Here is a 17981-nt window from a genome sequence, read left to right as displayed (position 1 = left end):
GGAGCTCTGCTGCTTGCAACTTCTAGAAGTGCTCTCAGTCAGCTAAAGCATTACCAAGTCTGCTGTCAAGAATAATTGTGGGTCAAACAAGATGATTTGCTTTTTCTCAAAGATTTTAATGGCTACATGAGGTGGGGAAGGCGATGGGGAATAGAAGTATCATGATGTTGAACAAGCAATTTTGCAAGTAATGGATGGCTCTAAAGTAATTGGAAAACTGTGCCAGCCTGGCCTTTCTACAGCAGAAGCTGTCTGTCTGCAAGTTAAGCTGCTCTCTGTTGCCACATGCCGCTGTGCTTCTCTCCCACTGCCGTGCAAGCCGTCTCGCTGAACCATCCCGATCTGATGGGGTCTGTCTGTGCCCCACGTGGAAACGCAAAACTCGGTGGGTCTCATTCAACCAAGGCGTTCTTCAGCAGCCAAACCTGCTGCTTTCACTTCGGGAAGCCTGCACATACTAACGGGGAGCCTGCCTGACATCTTGTCATCTGAAAAGATGTCCCCAGTACGAGAAACCCAGCTCCATCACTAATTCATGGCTTAAGGATGAGCCTGGGAAACAGACATGCGACAAGCTGCATCCTCCCAGTCATCTGGAGCCCGTTGTTTGTGTGCTCTGCCCAGGTGCAGTTCTGCTTGGGAGCCCCAGCACAAGCGAGCAGGGCCCTTCTCATTTGCTGGAAGAAAGGGAAAACACAGCTGCGCTATCGATACGGAAAGGAAAAATGATAAAAGTCTGAAATGGTGAAGCAAGTGAACGATACGGACCTACGCTTGACTCTGAGGTTTATCTGCAGAGCCTCCGCTGTTTATGAACTTCACAAAGAGGAAGTCTGAGAGCTATTTTGGACACACGGCACAGAAACTTCCACCTTTCCAAAGAAATTAAGATAAAATATAGTCTCCCAGTACTCCCTCAGCCTAATCTTGCAAGAACATTTCTTTCCTTTCCCCTCCAGCTTTTATATTTAAGCCTTAAGAGACATGGCTGCTTCTGAAAGTCACAGAGAGGGGAAGAGCAAAATTTTTAGTATTTGTCTCTAATTGCTCTCTACTCAAGAAAGTTAGAAAAAGATTTCACATTTTTAATTCATCTCTGAATTATCCTTATGTGTTAAAGACAGCTCACTTCAAGGAGGGCTAAGGTTACCTAGGTATTAAGGAAGAAAAAGCTTCGTTGTGAAGAATCCGTGAGATTTTAGACTTCTGTCTCCTGACCACAAGCTTTTACTTTGTCCTGACAAGACAAATCCAAGGAAAAAAAATGCTTTTGTCCAATTTCTGCTTGTTTCGTATCACAGAGGACAATTTTTACTAAAGACAACAATTGTATTTGAGAAAGCAGCTTCTATGCATTTTGGAAAAAGTCTTGAAACTCTTCTCCATTGAGGATCACGAGAACTGCATCTACTCCTAATCCTAACAGAGAGCCTGCAGGAAGAACTTCATGTTAGATCATATTCCAGTACGGCTCGAAGACAAATTGGCCATACGCAACTCTTACAATAAGCACAGATTCAGATTTTCTTACACCAGAACAGGACTATAATTTCTCAAACGTTTGGACTGCTTCCTAGTCCCCATTTACACAAATACCAACATCAAGTGCAGAAAGCCAGCTAGCTTTACTGCTACCTTTTTCTATTTTTTAAACTTCTGCGGTTAGAGCACTTAGTGCCAGAAACATCCCGGTGGCTGTGCTGCCTTAAGTCAGCAAAACTTGAGGAACATTTACAAGGACTCTGTGCACGAGATCATCTCCATTAAGCTAATGCTAAACCCGCTTCTGGCATCGCGGGTCAGTTCTGCGTGCTCCACAGATGTGGCTTAACGACTCGCTCCCAGGTCTACAATGAACACATGCGAGTCAGGCACAGCTAAAGCGATGTGGCGAGCAATCAGATGTGCTACGGGGGAAACCTCAGGGAGATTTTTCTGTTTAACTGCTCGCTGCGATACACGGCAGCAGACGCAGCTCTGGACGGACGACAAGAGAAGAGCCTGCCGGAGTCTGGGGAGGGCTGCAGCAAGATGGTATCCCACGGGTCTCCGGGATACACGTAATCCCCCACCTTGCCCTTACTACGCCACTGGGCTAGCGTACCCCTAAACGTATGGAGAAGTCTTTGCATCGGGTACCTTGAAGCAGACTGTGATGAGGGAAACCCCCACGGCAGGAGCCCCAGTCCTTGGGTTCCTGCAGCAGCCCCGCCGCGACGACAGGGACTGGGATGGAGACCTGGTGGGAGCAAACGCCCTGCTGACCTTACTAGATTTCTCCACGCCAAGGGGAGATAAATTGCTTCGGCAGGATCACAGGCCTTGCTCTAACCTCACCTCCTTCTTCGAAACGTTGAGTAAAACTTCTTCCAGCGCTCCCTTTGGTACACCACTGTACCCAAACCTCTTAAAACCCGGGAACTGTTTAAACCAACTGGTTGCTTACGACCACCTAGGGACAGAGGCAGGCTTTTCCTTTTAGCACAGAGGGCTACACAAATCTTTTCGCGCCTCGGAAATTACCTCCTGGTGCAGATCACAGCATTGTCGGGATGATCAGCTGCCCAGTATTTGTGTTCCTACAGCTCCGCGAAGATTAGCAAAGCCTCCCTCCGATAACAAGTAACATTAGCCACGTTACTGAAGCTGATCCTAAGGCCATGAGAGATGGCCACTGAGGTCTGCACGGGGCCACACTGCCACGGGGAGATGACAGTCCCCGCTTCTCCCTCCCATCATGTCCCTTTAATGCATGCTGGCTGAGGAGCCACAAGAATCTAGCCCCAAGTCTCTCCATCTGTATTTTTAAAGAACTTTTCTGGCTGGATCTTCTCCCCAAGCCCAGTTCACCACACGTAGAGGCTTGTGTCCTGATGGCACAGGAGGCTCTCAAGGTGGCCTAAGGGGCAGAGATGAGGGGTATGGAGGGGGAGGTGGGTGCCAGCTCCTCTTTAAAGTCTTCAGCCTTCACCGTGCTTGCTGTCAGCAGAGCTGCATTTAATCAGCCAAGTGCTAGCTCCTCATTTTGAGGTGCTAAGAGGGAACTTAGCACACCCAGCGCTGCCGACAAGGTTTTCCTTCAGAAGACCGGTACGGATGCTGGGAAATAAAGGCACGAAGCTTGGTCGGCGGGTGCTGAGCAATGCACATGCAGAGAGGATGGCGAGAGCCTGCGCGGCTCCCAGGGCAGCCGGGAACAGATGGCTGCACATAACTCGCTGCTGAATCCCAGCTCTTCCACACCGAAATTTCCAGGGAGGGGGAAAACAGGACCGGGGAGGGGGAATGCTAACAAAAACTAGATTAGCTGAGCTACAAGGATTGGTGCACCTGAACCATTGTTCCCGTCTTTGCTACGAACAAATTAAACACTTCAGCCTCGAAGTTCGGAGGCGCGCTCCTCCTATACAATACACTCAGACGCAAACAGAGGAGAAAAAACAGTTAAACGCCGACTTCCCACAGCAGACTGATACGATATTTTAAGAAAGCAGTTAGGGGTCATTTATTCACACAGTTATGAGCATCCACGTTATTTTCGCTGGAATCCATCCCCAAAATAGAACCCAACAGCTGATGCAAACTTTTAAAATACCCTCTTCACATGCACTGCAAATATGTCGGGCTCCGCTTAAAAATGCAGTGGTACTGACTCCCGCCTTCCCTTCCCTCCTCGCAGACAGAACCAGAGACAGATGAACTGCTCGCCGTAATCACTTCTGATTTAATTTTCATAAAATATTTACGAGACGCGGGGAGAGCAGACCCTTGGCAAAACACATTAGGCAGGTGAGGGAACAGGGCTATTGAGATGCAGTTGTTTATGGCGCATCTCTGCGCTGGGCAGAGGTCCACGGTGAGCTCCCAGGGCTTTTGTATTCCATGGCATGGTTTTGTTCATCCTCAGCAACAACCAACACATGCCTGGGGGTTAGAGTGGTTTCATCATGCAGGATTTTTTGTCAATCGGGGGATTTTCTTTATTCCTTGCTTTTTAAAAAGGGGGAGCCTGTCACTTTAAAGGAACAATCATTCTGGAAGCCTCATGTAAGAGCACATTGCTTTGTTTAGCTTTCCCAAACTCCTCCTTCCTCTTTGCGAGCTCTCCAAGAAAATAATAAAAAAAATAAAATCAAGAGGATGAAACCAAACTATGGTTAGACTTAGCAAAACTCGGATGCACGCTCCAAGCAGCTTGAACTCTCTGCATTTTTCCCCCCCCCTTTTCTTTATTTTTTCCCATGCCCGTTACATGAGACAATGGGATTCAAACCAGATTTGCCTATGCCTAAAACAGCATGTGGAAATGGCAGCCCCTCTCCTGAAAAGCAGCGCCGAGATCCTCATCTGCCCCGCGGTTCTGACCCAGCCCTCCTCCTGTCGCCGCCGGGACACGAGGTCCCAGCGCAGCAGCACCGGCGGACACGAGCCTTCCCCCTTTGACTTCCATGCCAGCTGGGATGCCTGGCCGAGCATCCTGGCTTCATCCAGACCCGGCGGCGAGTCCCTAATCCGTCCCGCCGCGGTGCAGGAAGCTGTCAGTCATCGCACTGCCTGTCAGCCAAAGCTGCTTCTTCCCGATCGTGCCTGCACCCTGCTTTTTTTTTGCATTCTGCCCGTTGCCTTCGAGACACCCGAATCCAGCCAGCATCCCCACTTTTTACTCATTTTGCTGCTTTTTTTTTTAAACACAAATGCAGGAACTTTGCCGGCTTTGCAGCAGCACCGGGAGCTGCATCCCTTGGCTGCCGTCTCGCGTACAGTGCTGAAGTTTGGGGGGAACCAAACGCGCTCCTCTTGGACTTCTTGCCTTGAATCAGGTCTCCCTCCTATGCTCCCGTATGTAATGCCGAAGAAATGGCCGGGGAGCCACGGCTGAACAAAAGCAAGGCCAAAATCAGGAGGCCTCCGCCTCACTTTGTAAAGCTCCATTGAAAAGCTGAGATACACAAATCCTCCGCGCTGCAAACACGCCGGAGACAAGCTGTACTGGAAAACACTGCCCGCTAAGTGCCTGGTTCACCTTGACCAGCGCGCAGCACCGGGAGGAAAAACATGCGTGCCACAGACACGGGGCAGGTTGGCATGTTTGCACATTCCCTTCCCCAAAGGTCAAATCTCAGTGCGCTTGCTGCCCTTCTAGATGGCACAGCAGCCTCCACACACGCTGAAAAAAACAAGCGGAAATTCACTACACACTTCTCTTTCATTCTCTGGGAGAAAAAAAAAATAAAGGGAAAAAAAAAAAATAGGAACTTTCCTCACTGCCACTCTCTTCCCAACTTTAAAGATGCTGCACTCAGATGTGGACTATGTAAAACAAAACCCCAGCTCGCTCTGCCAACACTGCATCCTCTGCTACACCCCAGCAATGCCCAGGTCCTTGGGAAAGCAAAGCCCACCTCCAAGGGCATCCAGGGACAGCGATTTGGGCTGTGCTGCTGGCTGACATCTCCCCCAGGCTCTCCACTTTATCCAGGCTCCTGCTCATGGGGCCATGCGGTTAAATCTGACCAATATGCTGATCCAGGTTAAAAAGATCCTTTAAAAAAATTAAAAAAAAAGAAGAAAGAAATCCAGCTCTTCCCCCTCCATTTCACTGTACATTAAGACAGGGTGATTTCAGCTTGGCTACGTTTTGTTTCCGACACGTCTGTGTTTTAAGCACACCAATGCACTAAAACGTTCGGCTCCAGATGAATTAAAAGGGAAGGCGCTCATAAACAGCTTCACACTTTAACTCATCACATAGTTCGAGTACATTACTACGCGGCCAAATTATTTTTCGGAAGACAAACATTCAGCTAGCTGATTGCAAGTGTAAAACGGTGCTGCAACGCGCTCAGAGCAACAACTCCTTAGCTACAAACTCCAGCTAGCACGGCACCGGTCGATTCACCTTCAGACAACAAATCCTACCAGCAGGTTGCTGGTGGCCCTTCTCCTCCAAAAGCCTCCAGTGACTGTATGTTACAAGAAAACAAGCTTTTGGAAGCCTGGAGATCACTCACATGAATGTGAGACTGGTCATACACAACAGAAGAATTGAATCGAGTGTAATACTGGAAGAGCTGGCACGTTTACCTATGTCACCCTGTCATCATTTAAGCACAGGGCAGGGAGTGTTTAAAACAGAAAAAAAATCTCCTTTGAACTGCTGGAGCAAAGGAAAAGGGGCAAGCTAACCAACAACCGATCCCTAACTGGTGCACAAAGTACACCACTTACAAGTTCTGGCAAGATGCAGCTATAAGGAAACTTCCATCGTAGCAGAAGATCAGATTTCAGCTTCCTGCAGGATATATCCCAATCCCACTGCAAGCCCAACTGTGTTTGGATGTGGGAACGGTACAGAGCCAGAAAACACACTATAAAAACAGTCTTTAGAGAAAGAATTGCGACAAGAGAAATTGCTTACCCTCAGCAAAGCAGTTTGACACATCCACATCACCGCTATAATTAGCTACATAAAAACTACACGACAGCAAGGCTCAGGAGAGCTCAATATGGATATTATCTGCTTAATAATTTGTTCCTGAACAACAGATGCTCCTCGCCTGTCTTCATACATACACACCCCAAATGCTATGGGCTCCGAGCAGGCTGCTATTCACCACAAAGGACTGCTTCCCTCGTCCAGGCTGCTAAAGAGACAGGTAATGCAAAGGACTTGGTCATTTGAAGGCTGTGTGTGGTAAAACAACCAGGCTGATGCAGATTGTTTAATCAAAACAAAAACAAAAACAAATGAACAAAACAAAACATTAATTTTTTAAAGCCTTAAACTGAAGTTCGGCGCATTTGGTAACCCATCTCTAGCAACAAAAGCCTGGTTTACCCACCTGAGACTGACCTGAAAGCAAGAAGTAATACAATAAATGCAATAAAGCAACGCATAAATTGTGCAAGACCTCTATTTCCCCCTCCTTTCTTTGAAAGAAAGCAAGGTTTCAAATCTACGCCACGGTTCTCTCTCCCATCAGCTCACCTTAGCTCTTCATTTTCATATCATGAATCTGCAATTTACGTAAGAATAAACAGATTTCATGTAAAGCCTATCTCCAGAACTTCCACGCCGCAGCAATTTTTGTATTTCCTTCTGCCCACAAGACAGGCTATGAGCAAACAAGGACAACCTATAGGGAGAAGACAGTAATTACCGTACGGTTTTGAAGGACTGAACAAAACAGCAGCTGCCATTCCTGGTGACACCTCTGTCTCAGGGACAATCGTATAGGATTACTGTCGTAAGTAAAACTTGCTTGTATTTATAGTAAGAATAAGAAATAAATGTGTTAATTTCCAGTGTCACTTAGAAGAAATAGGAGGTCCTGGAGGAAAGGGGGAAGGAAGCACACTGCTATGAAAACCTCTGGCTATGGCACCAGAGAAAAAACTTTCCACTTGATTTTCCCTACTGAAAAACCTCTTCAAGTGTCGTTGTCTGTCCCCATTGACTGACAGAAATTCATTACAGGCAAAGTCAACCTGAAGAAAGGCAGAAGAAAAGCATAAAAGAATCTAGTTTTAAAATGGTTTGGAATCCAGGACTTTTTCACTATTTCAGTGCGGTCTCCTGACCCCCAGCACAGAACCGCCTCCATGGAGAAGCTGAAATACCCTGGCAATTAAAGGGAGGAAGAAAAAAAGAAAGAGCTACAGATAAACCAATAACTTCAGACTCCACAACTACCTTGGCAGTGGGTCTGCTGGAAGAAATTGAGACAGACTTCACAGGGCAAAAGCAAGAAGAATGCAAGCTGTGCTCAGATGTGATAAATGGTGACTGCCTTGGTGTTACGCTGTCTGTGCACGTGCAGGACTGTGATGTGCAGAGTGCTGCACACAGCTTGAGGCACCCAGCTATGAAAAACAGCAGGAGTCTGAGTCCAGTTCATTTCTCTTCATTTAAGCCAGTGAAGATTTATTTTTTAATATGTATTTTAATATATATATTCGAGCCTGCTGGTATCTGTGTGTAAATTTCTCTCTTCTTGGCAAGTATTTCTTTTTTAATCTGGATTAGAATAGCTGTGGTTTACAACACCAGCCCCAAATCCAGACATCAGAGGATGTGGGTAGGAGCAGTGAACCCTTCTGCCGTCCGTGCATCGCTGAGCAGGAAGAATAACACAGGTAATGCCACCCAGCCCTACTGCTGTGACGGGTCCCTAATTGCTCTGCTCAGCCTTACAGAACAAACAAGGCGGATTTGCTCGCAGTGACAACCTAAGCCCCGCACCCCACCACCCCCGTACCAAGCTCTGCTCCTCCAAAAGAAGCTTTTCCCTTCTGTTACCATATCTTAGCCTTAAGGACAAGGAAACTGCAGGCTCTTGCTGCTCCTCATTCCCCGAACGCAACTCATGAAAGGAATAAATCTTGCAACTCGGTGCTTCTCTGTGCTCAGCAACATCATTTTCCACAGAGGGGTGGGATGAAGGATGCTCCAGCCTTACACAGAGCTCACAAGAATTTACAAGTATAGTCATCCAAAGCAATTGGGCTGGGTCTCTACATATCTACTTTAAAGAAAAAGAGATACAGTGGTTCTTTAAAAGAACCATCTGAACGTGGAACGACCAAGCCAGCAAGAAAAGTTAGATTTAGTGTTTATCTAACTAACATAAATCTTATAAATTTTAATAGTGAGGCTGTAACACACTTGAGGCCCACATGGGAGATGAAAGTAGGGAAAAGGTTTCATGGAAAGGCAGCAGGGAGAAATCTGTTTTTTTAATTATGAAACCAGAAGAGATGCAAAGAGGGCTGTAACGTTAACAGCTGCCACGACCCGCTCGGCTGCCGCCGTCCCTTCGATGACTGCTAGCAGCATCCACGCCACAGGACAAGCTTCCTGGCCCTAACGTCCCCAAGCACAGGACCAGTATGTCTTCATGCTGAGAAAAGGGCACGAGGGGTGCGGGATCCCTCCAAGCACGCAGCCCCATGGGGAAAATGAGAGTCTGGAGATCGTGGGTGAGAAGCACAGCAGCAGGATCCTGGTTACCCACAGCAGTGAAATGCAGAGAGAAAACCTGGGGCGGCCTTGCTGGCAGCAAGATCTGTTCACGTCACCTTAGCAAAGGAGAAGAGTATTTTCCCTGTCTTGTAGCTGAGGAACAGAGGCAAGAAAGCTTTTAGCCAGGACCCCATAAAGTCTGCAAGAGAAGCAGTGGACTGTGTCTATACATCCACAAACCCAAACCTGTAGCTTAGCCACACTCCTCTATCTGCAAAATTTTGTCAGTCTCATTTTCAACAAAAAACCCATGTATTTTTAAAATTATTAATGACACGAAACAGCTATCATTGCAAAATGAATGTCAGACTTAGTAAGGTTGATTTTCTTTGTTTTCTCCCTCCCGTTCCCATTAAGCCAAAAGAGGACTGCAGTCATTTTTAGGTTCACAAAGCAGAACAGACATGGGAGCCATTGCTCCTCCTGCCAGTGGGTGTCTTGTCTTTAGCACTAAAGCAGGCACAAGGCTGCGGATTTATCTGAAAAACACATGAGCAGCATTTCAGCTGAACTGGTCATAAGGTTTCAGAATGAACATCTCTGCTTTTCGGGTGGGTTGCTAAAAGAGACCATTTCAGGCACTCTGCAGACTCTGGAAGACATTGACCTTTCTTTCCTTGGACTCAATTCACATTTTTCACTTCATGGTCATGTGGGATTATTATCTGTAATTGAAAGTAAAAGTGTAGATTAAGGAAAAATTCTGCACAAGAACTCAATTATATGGCAAATTCTGTGGCTGAAGAGCTACAGAATGTATTTGGACCTTATTAATAGGTACTTCTGAAGTGACTGTTAATTAAAGAAGCCTGAAGATGCAAACTAGATGGATGAAGACAAACAACACTCTCAGACCACTGCAAAGACAATGTTTCCCCCAACGGAGACAGAACGGATGGCTAGTCTTACTCAGATTGCATCTCTTGAGAGGACGATTTATAATGTACAAGACAGGAGAAATTTATTTGCTAACATATGGAAAACATTTATGGGCTCTACTGAGGATCTGGAATTAAAGAAACACAACTACATATTGTTAAAACTTCTAAATGGAGATTTCATTTCAGAAATAAGCATTTTTTCCCCTGAAGTCAGTGACATTTATTTCTAGATACTTTTGCTTTCTGCTTTACGAGGTATGGCTTTCAGAGGTCTGAATTGGTTTATCTAGCTGCTACAGGTCTAAAGCACAGCAAACTTACTAGATGGCAGAGTCCTGTTTTTAAAGATACAATCCAGGCTTCAGAACAACGGCCAGGGAGCACACATGCCATAGGGATGGGGCAGGGTACTGCCGCCCGAGTTCTTTTATCAGCCAAGCTGGCACGGCAAGCTATAGGCACCAGAGGGAATAAGGCTACCGACCCCAGCGACGCTTCCCGAGCCACAGCTGCAGGTAATTCACCCCTCTTCAAAAAAAAAAAAAAAACCACAAAACTTCTGGTACAAGAAAACAATCCTCTGTTAACCCCCACAAGATCACAGCCTGATGGAGAGCCCCACCACCAGGGCAAGCCTTCCCATCCTCAGGGCAAATAACCTATGGGATCCCTGGCGGGCTCACGTGCTGGCTGGCAAGCCACCGAGACGGATGCCATACGAGTTACACGCACAAAAAATGTGAGAAGTCATCATCCCATGGAGCAGCACTGAAGCTAATAAGGTAAAAGCACAACCCCCTTGCTTCAATCAATAACCAGCAGTACTCATGCGTAATGAGGATTTGATTTTTCTTTTTAAGCTGATGCATTGGTGCAAATGCTGATGGAGATGTGCAGCAATCTGCAAAGCAGAGCAAGCAACTGGAAGTCTTGGACGGCTGTGGTCGAAGTGACTGAAACGACTTCAAGGAGAGGAAGGACCTTGGAGCAAGTCTTTGAGGCAGCAGTGCAGTGGCGACGGCTGGGATTTTCAGAGACGCGTAAATGACTGCTTAAATGACTCAATCATGCAGATGCTTTTGAAAATTCTGCCACACGCAGTTAAGTTTATTCATGCATGTGTGGGAGAGGGGGAGGACTGTGAAGATTTTAATAACTACCTTAGGAAATAAAAAGAACAAATGTACTTTCTCTTTAAAACAGAGCAAGAAACCAAGCCCTAAAAATCTATTGCTGTGGCTGGGGAAAAAGAGTTTACAGGAGAGTTGTAATAAAGCTGTGTGTGCAAGGATGACCAAATGGACTGTGAGACACAAGTCCAGAAGAAGTTGAAAGAAAGAATGGAACAGAAAGGTTAAAATAAACTAACGAAAACAGTAAGAAAAAAAAAAAACAAAAAACCCACTACACATTAATTTCTTCCAGTCTAAAAACTCTCTACACTTTAGTGTTTTATTTCAGGCTTATGCAGATCTCAGGCTCCACCATCACCTACCAGGATTTGCAGGTAAATGGGAATTCAAGGACTTCAAATAGCTTAAAGACAGCAGTGAAAGGAGAAACTTCAACCCAAGAAAACAGGGAAGGGATACTGGGCAAAAAGCCTGATTTTTGGGGTACAACACACCCATCCCTGTGACAGCTCGACCAGCAGCACCCCATGAGCTACCACCATCAGTGATGTCCTCCTGCTATGCTGCAGCCCACCCAATGTGCCAAAACGTGCACAAAACCCCAGCAGAAGCCGAGGTGTGAAGGTCCCCGTGGACCCCAGCCGGGTGCCGACTTGCATGCGGATGCTATCAAGCAGCTTGTTCCTCCCTCGCCACCGAGCATCCTTCCCATAAATATCGGCGCTGCGGGGGGCGATCTGACACCTCGCTGGGGTCAAGGAGAGGGTAACACCTCTCTGCGTTTTGGTTGAATACAGGAGGGGTTTGAGCTGTTTTGATGCAGCCACTGCACGGTCTGTCCAGCTTTCCTGGTGTAAGGCAGAGCGTACTGAAAGGCGACAGTTCTTCTCCTGGTTAGAAGCACCCTAAGAGTTTAAAAATCAGCACAAGATGGAGCATGAGGAGAAATACAGGAGCACTCCCAGGTCCCTACATGTCAACCGGCTGGGTTTTAGTAAAAACAAAAAACATGACCTTTGCTATTTCTGTAGGCTACTTTTCGTTGCTTTAACACAGAATATTTCTGTGCCTAACCCAGCGAGAGCTGGCCCATGGATGCCCATGTAAGGCACGTTTTGGCGATCAGCCCCACCCCGATGACCACACAAGAGCCGCACACGGTTCCAGAACAACGTCCAGCCCGGCAGAGCACTGCTCGCCTGTGGACTCCAGCCACTTTTGGGACAAAACAGCACAAATCGGTAAACCGCCCTGGCTCCAGCGGGGCCTCCCCCTGCTCTGTGCCTATAAATCACCCCTGGCAGGTAGCTGGGAAGCAGCTGCTAATGATGGTTTTGCTGCGGAGCGCAGGAAGTCACCTTTTAACCCTGCCTGCTGTTGTTTGTCTCCCCGAGTCGTGACAAAAGGACAGGCGCGGACAACGTGCCAGCCATCGGGTCAAAGCACGGCAGGAAACCTGGTCCCACACCGGCCAAAGTCGCCCTAAAAAAAAAAAAGAAACAAACCACCACCTTTCGACTTCGGGATGCTTGCCTGCAGCCGTTTCCGAACGGCTTGGCAGCACGTCTGTCTCCCCATCCTCAGCTCCTCCCTGTTTGCCCTCCAGATGCAAGGAACGGTCCAGAAGATGTTTTTTTGAGCGAGGAATCGCCTGTGGCCACACATCCCACCTTGCGACCCGTCCCCACCTGCACCGCGGGACAACGAGGGCATTTATCACGTAACGAAGGCACGCACACGTGCGCCCGAGGGTTTGCGAGCGGAGCCGGGCAAATAAGTGCAATAAAACAAAGTATTCATTGTGAGTGTCTTTTTTTTTTTTTTTTGGCCCATGGAATATCCGTGATCGGATTACAATTTCATCCGATGTATTCACTGGTTTTTGTTTTTTTCCCCCCTCTTTTACAGCATGCGAGTGCAGCAGGGATGGAAGCTTCTTCTGTTTCATAAAAGCTCCAGAACGCATTTTAGACGTTACCACAAATTAAATACAAGCAACTCACTCCTACTTAAGCCACCGCTGGTTAGGTAGATCGCACGTCACCGTGCCTTTCTCCAGCTGAAAAACGCTTGCTTGAACTTTCTACCTTCACGTACTTGCAAGACACCTTCAAAGTTGGCTTTTGTTCCCAATAGCAAAGTTAACTTTTCAGAATTTAATTTCCTTGACTGCGCACCTGAGAGCTGGCCACCTAGTAGTAGTAGTTTGTGGGAAGGTTAAGGACAGACAGAGAGATATAAAGAGTTGCACACACCACTCAGACCAAGGCATATTAAAGTGGAGAGGAATTATTTGCTCACTTTCATCCCTGACAACATCTGCTCTGCTCTGTCACGGTTTTCACGTGGCAATGGGAGCCCAACAGAAAGCAAATGCTTTTGCAAAAGTTTACCTTCTGCAGGGCATATACTTGCATCAAATAAAACACACCCACTGACCAAACATGATTAAGGCCGGAAACCAATCCCAGGTAATAAAATGAAAAAGAAAAAAAACCACGCTAACTTTTAAACCTGACCATGCAAAACCAGAGCATAAAGGAGAATGACCTCAAGGGAGATGAACTTACTGTGAAGACATCATCGTCACCGACCTCAGCCTCGTTGTGAAGCGTTGACGAGGAAGTAGTAGACCCTGGAAAGAAACATTTTATTTAAAAACATGAAATTTCTAGGCATTTTTTTTTCCTCATTATTATTAGGCTGGTGAACATTTGGAGGCTAACAACTTTACATGTTGGATATATGTAAAAGAGTGGCTTAAATTAAGAAAGAAAAAACACCTGCTGCTAGCTGTGTTGGAAAGGTAGAATCTGAAAGTGTTTCTTGACATGTAACTGCATGGCTGCCAATGCTAATTAGATATGTTAAAAATAGCATTTAGCATTTCCAATTACAGAAGGCTTTCATTTCTGAATGGTAAAGCCACATACTAAGTAGTGCTCACAGCCAGACCCTCAGCTGTCAAGAAACCATACATGAGTTATTCTTCATCTATTCCTTAAAACTGGAGGGGGGAAATCACTTTTTATTGAAAAACAAACCTCACTTTGAAAGGGAAGAGTTAGATTGTTGTTTTTTTTTTTTTCCCCTGGTAATTTAGGATGTTATTAAATACTGTAAAGGTCTTCTGTGCTATTTGCTATTTGTCAGAGAGGCATCTTTCTCCATGTAAGCAACATGAAAGGAGCTGAAATAGACAAAACCATGAACAAGACTAAAATACTAGCAACTGCTTGGAAAATGGGAAATTTAATTTAAAAACCCTCCCTCTGACCTCTTCCCACACCCCACGGGTACCCCCAGAGAAACTGCTTCGTTTGAGTTAGAGCCATGTCGCATCCCTAAGCGAAATAGTTAAATGCTTGGTACCACCTTCGCTCTGGAAATTTTTCTGAAATAACGTGCTTTATATAATGCTAAACCGCACCAGCCCCGGCTGCGTTCAGTTGCGTAATCACGAAGATGTGCAGAGCTAAGTGTGAAAGCCCACTTAAAACACTAAGTAATGTGAAAACATTCATGCCGTTTGCTATATTAGCTTTAAAAGTAAAAAATAAAAAAAATTTAAAAAAGTCCAGACTCCCTCTAACAGAGCTGCCCAGGATTACTGTACTTGTGCAGAAAACTCAGATACTTCTGATGCTACATGAAATAACCTACCAGTTAAAGCAGTGACTTAATAAAATGAAGCTTCAGATGCACAGTTTGTTGTGCTTAGTATTACCTGCTAAATTCGATGAAGTGAACAAAAACTGAATGCTAAGTGAAACCCAAGGCCTGACACTGTGTGTGCACGTGCCAGTGATTGTTTTTCATTCAGAAAGCCTTATTTGGAAGTTAAGTAGGAGCACATTCATAAGGATCAGCCTGTGCTGTTAATGCGATAAATATAGATTTGCTGATTTTGAAGTATCTGAGATACAGCAGAACTTGATCTTAAATACTTCCACTGTAAAACGGATTAGAAAGAGCCGTGTAGGATCTGCCCCACAGCAGCACCTCTAAAATACCACTCAATACAACTGAGCTATAACTTTGCATGGTCCTGTGCCACAAAGATAAAACATCGCTTTTATGACTCAAAACGCTTCCCAGTTTTAGCAAGCAAGAAGGAAGCAGGGGGTCTAACCGTGACTCGTTCAGGTAAATGGCACAGGAAAAAGCAAATGAACAACTAGTTGAGAAGATCCTTCCTCAAACCGGTGAGACGAATATTTTCTCCCCTGTGGCACTTTCCTGGCTATCACTTCCATGTTAAAGCAAGGACAGGGCATCCAAAAGCTGAAGCTGTCTTAGGGAGCTAACGTCCTCAAAACACAGTTCACCAAAACCAGCTGGATACAACACTGCTCTGGTCACACGGGGTGAGAAGGAGAAAGGCTTTAGAGCACTGAGTCCTACATAAAGTGGCATGGCTAAAACCAAGCAAAGAACCCATAATGAATTCATTTTCATTAAAATAAAATAAAGGAAAGTAGTATTGAATTATAGCTGTATTATGACTGATTGCAATGAGATGTGAAAAGGAAGAATTTATGACAACTTCAAAGCATGGGCAATTCAAATGCATTTTTTTACAGAACTAAAAAAAAAAAACACAACAACACAACAAAGTCTTCAAGAGCGACCATTGAACCAAGCGGAGACAGACAAAACTAATTACTGCAAAAACAAAACAGTTTTTATTCAGCTCCGTGCAGGAATTCATCCTATGATTTAACAAAGACTTAGTAAAACTAAATTCGGCTGCACATAAAGACAAGCCTGGGCTGTTGCTGTCATCCCAAGCACGAAACCCAAGCCTATCGAAAAAGCATTAATAACAGACCAGATAATAATTAACGGGTGAAATCTTGACAGACCAGGCCAGATAGGATGGGAAAATATTCGGACTTAAATCCCTTCCCTCCATAAAGGATTAGGAGACACAGCTCTCTGAAGTGAGCTGGGGCTGGCTCGGCACAGGATAGTGCTGGACTACACTTGGAAGTGCCAGAGAGACTTTCAAGCCCAAGGCCTGATTTTAAACCCCCGCATCTTCCCATCTCCTTGCTGCGAACCCTCTTCCCTAGGTTTCCATGCGCCTCGGTACCTTCAATGAGGTCCTCGATGGCTTTCCTCACGCCTCTGTCGAAGGCCCGAGCGTCAGCGGGGCTTTGAAAAGTGAGCCCAAACTTCCTGTTGTCGACTTTCCAGTGGTGGAAGGTTGGGTTCGCCTTGGTGTACACCAGGTCCTTCTTCACGAAGCACTCCAGCACCACCTGGGAGGGCGCGAGCCCAAGAGAGGAGCAAAGTCACTTTTCCCACGCAAAGGACAGAGCTGTCACCGCTTCAGCCCCGACCAGAGCTTTCCTCTCCCCAAAAGTAAGCCAAGTCATGATTTGCGCTACGCTGGTTGGGGAACATCCTTCCCTACTAAATTATGACTAATAAACACCAGACACTTTAATTGTTCTCGTAACCATCACACATTCATCTTGTTATTAGGGTTTAAGTAGGTGCTTGCTTGCTGGAGCAGATTTAGGAGGTCCTGTTATGCTCCCCCACCTTTTTTTCCTCCTTCACCCCCAGCCGGACACTGCTGTGCCAAAAATCATTTCTAGGGAGATACCCAAGGAGAACAGGAATGGCTTCTAAGTCTTCCCCCGCTCCCCCAAAACCATAAGCATGGCTCAAAAATAACTTCAAAAAAGCATCCCAAGCAAAACAGCAATGCAAAAGACAAGCTGTACTTTATACAGCTTTAAAACACCAGAACTTTTCAAAGCAAGATCATTTCCATCTTGAATGATACTTTTTTCCTTTTTTTTTTTTTGCCCAAGCACTCTGTTTCCTGAGCCTGTGTGGGGAGCCTATTTTTAAGCCAGCCCATCTCTTCAACAGGAGAGGATTTCAGAAGAATCAAATACATAAAAACACGGTAACAAAATATAACATCCAAAACAGACTCTGCAAATAGGGAAGTGGCTTTATTAATTTGCTTTGTACGGGAAAGAAAAGCCCTCTTTTTCAGATAAACAGCTACCAGAAGAAACCGAGTGCGTCAATTCATAAGAGACAACTTGTCTTCATATTCTCACTCTGCTCGTTCGAACCTTGAGCAGCACGCAGCATAAATAATTCATTGCCGTTTTTAAAGGCTTGCGCTGCATTACTCAGTGCAATGTGACTGGCTTCATGGATTCTTTACACTTCAATTCACTTCTCACATACCCCTGCTAGAGTCGAGAAAAACACAGGCCCTTTTTCAAGGGATCAGAGGGGGATCTTTGCACACGGGTGTCGAAAATTTACCTGCTCCTTCCCGGTGGCAGCACGACAGCCCAGACAGCGAGAGACAACATTTCAGTAATCTTCTAGATGAGGCTGGGATTGTTTTGTCCGATCTGGCACTATCTGCACATGCCTTTTTTATTTTTATTTCTTTTAAACTTGCACAAGAATACAATAGCATCAGATTTGGGATAATTCTCATTATAAGAACAGACAAAAGTTGAATTAGGTTCTATTACCAGTTTGTCTTTCTGCCTTTCACCATGGATTAGAAATCCACTTCTTCCATTGCCCTCCGGGTATGTGACCTTGCAGACGCCAACTCTACTGAGACCGCCTCCTTCTTGTGGCAACCATCCCCCACTGGAGTCATCTCGGGTCATAACCACAGCTTTGACTCGCACAATATAGCTGTCACTGCAATGGTAACAAAACAAAACAAAACCTTTTGTGAGCATCACAGAGTCTCATCGGGGTGTTTTTCTCGAGGGCGGTATTTAGACAGCACTCCTCCCGCCGCAGCGCGTTTGCAGAGCGTATGCCCAGGATGGAGGGCCACCTCCGCAAGGCATGGCTGCTCAAGCCACCGGAGGGAAGAGACCCACCAAACAGCCGGGAACGACCCCGTTGATCAACACGGAGATGATATCAGTATCAAACAACCCATGG

At 45.9% G+C, this 17981-nt stretch overlaps 1 protein-coding gene across 3 annotated transcripts in view; it reads right to left on the bottom strand.

The window, feature by feature from the left end:
• The window catches only part of SPRED2 (sprouty related EVH1 domain containing 2), a 60819-nt gene that overhangs the window by 8784 nt on the left and 34054 nt on the right, over nt 1-17981 (bottom strand). For all 3 annotated transcript variants that reach the window (XM_083828214.1, XM_083828215.1, XM_083828216.1), the window contains 3 exons: nt 17552-17729; nt 16132-16300; nt 13607-13671 (listed from right to left, as the gene is read on the bottom strand). In XM_083828214.1, the coding sequence (XP_083684340.1) occupies nt 13607-13671; nt 16132-16300; nt 17552-17729 (412 nt within the window). The remainder of the gene's footprint in view (nt 1-13606; nt 13672-16131; nt 16301-17551; nt 17730-17981) is intronic.

This window comes from Anser anser (genome assembly GCF_964211835.1).
Source record: "Anser anser genome assembly, chromosome: 3".
Classification (NCBI taxonomy): Eukaryota; Metazoa; Chordata; class Aves; order Anseriformes; family Anatidae; genus Anser; species Anser anser.
This window is presented reverse-complemented; position numbering and strand designations above follow the sequence as displayed.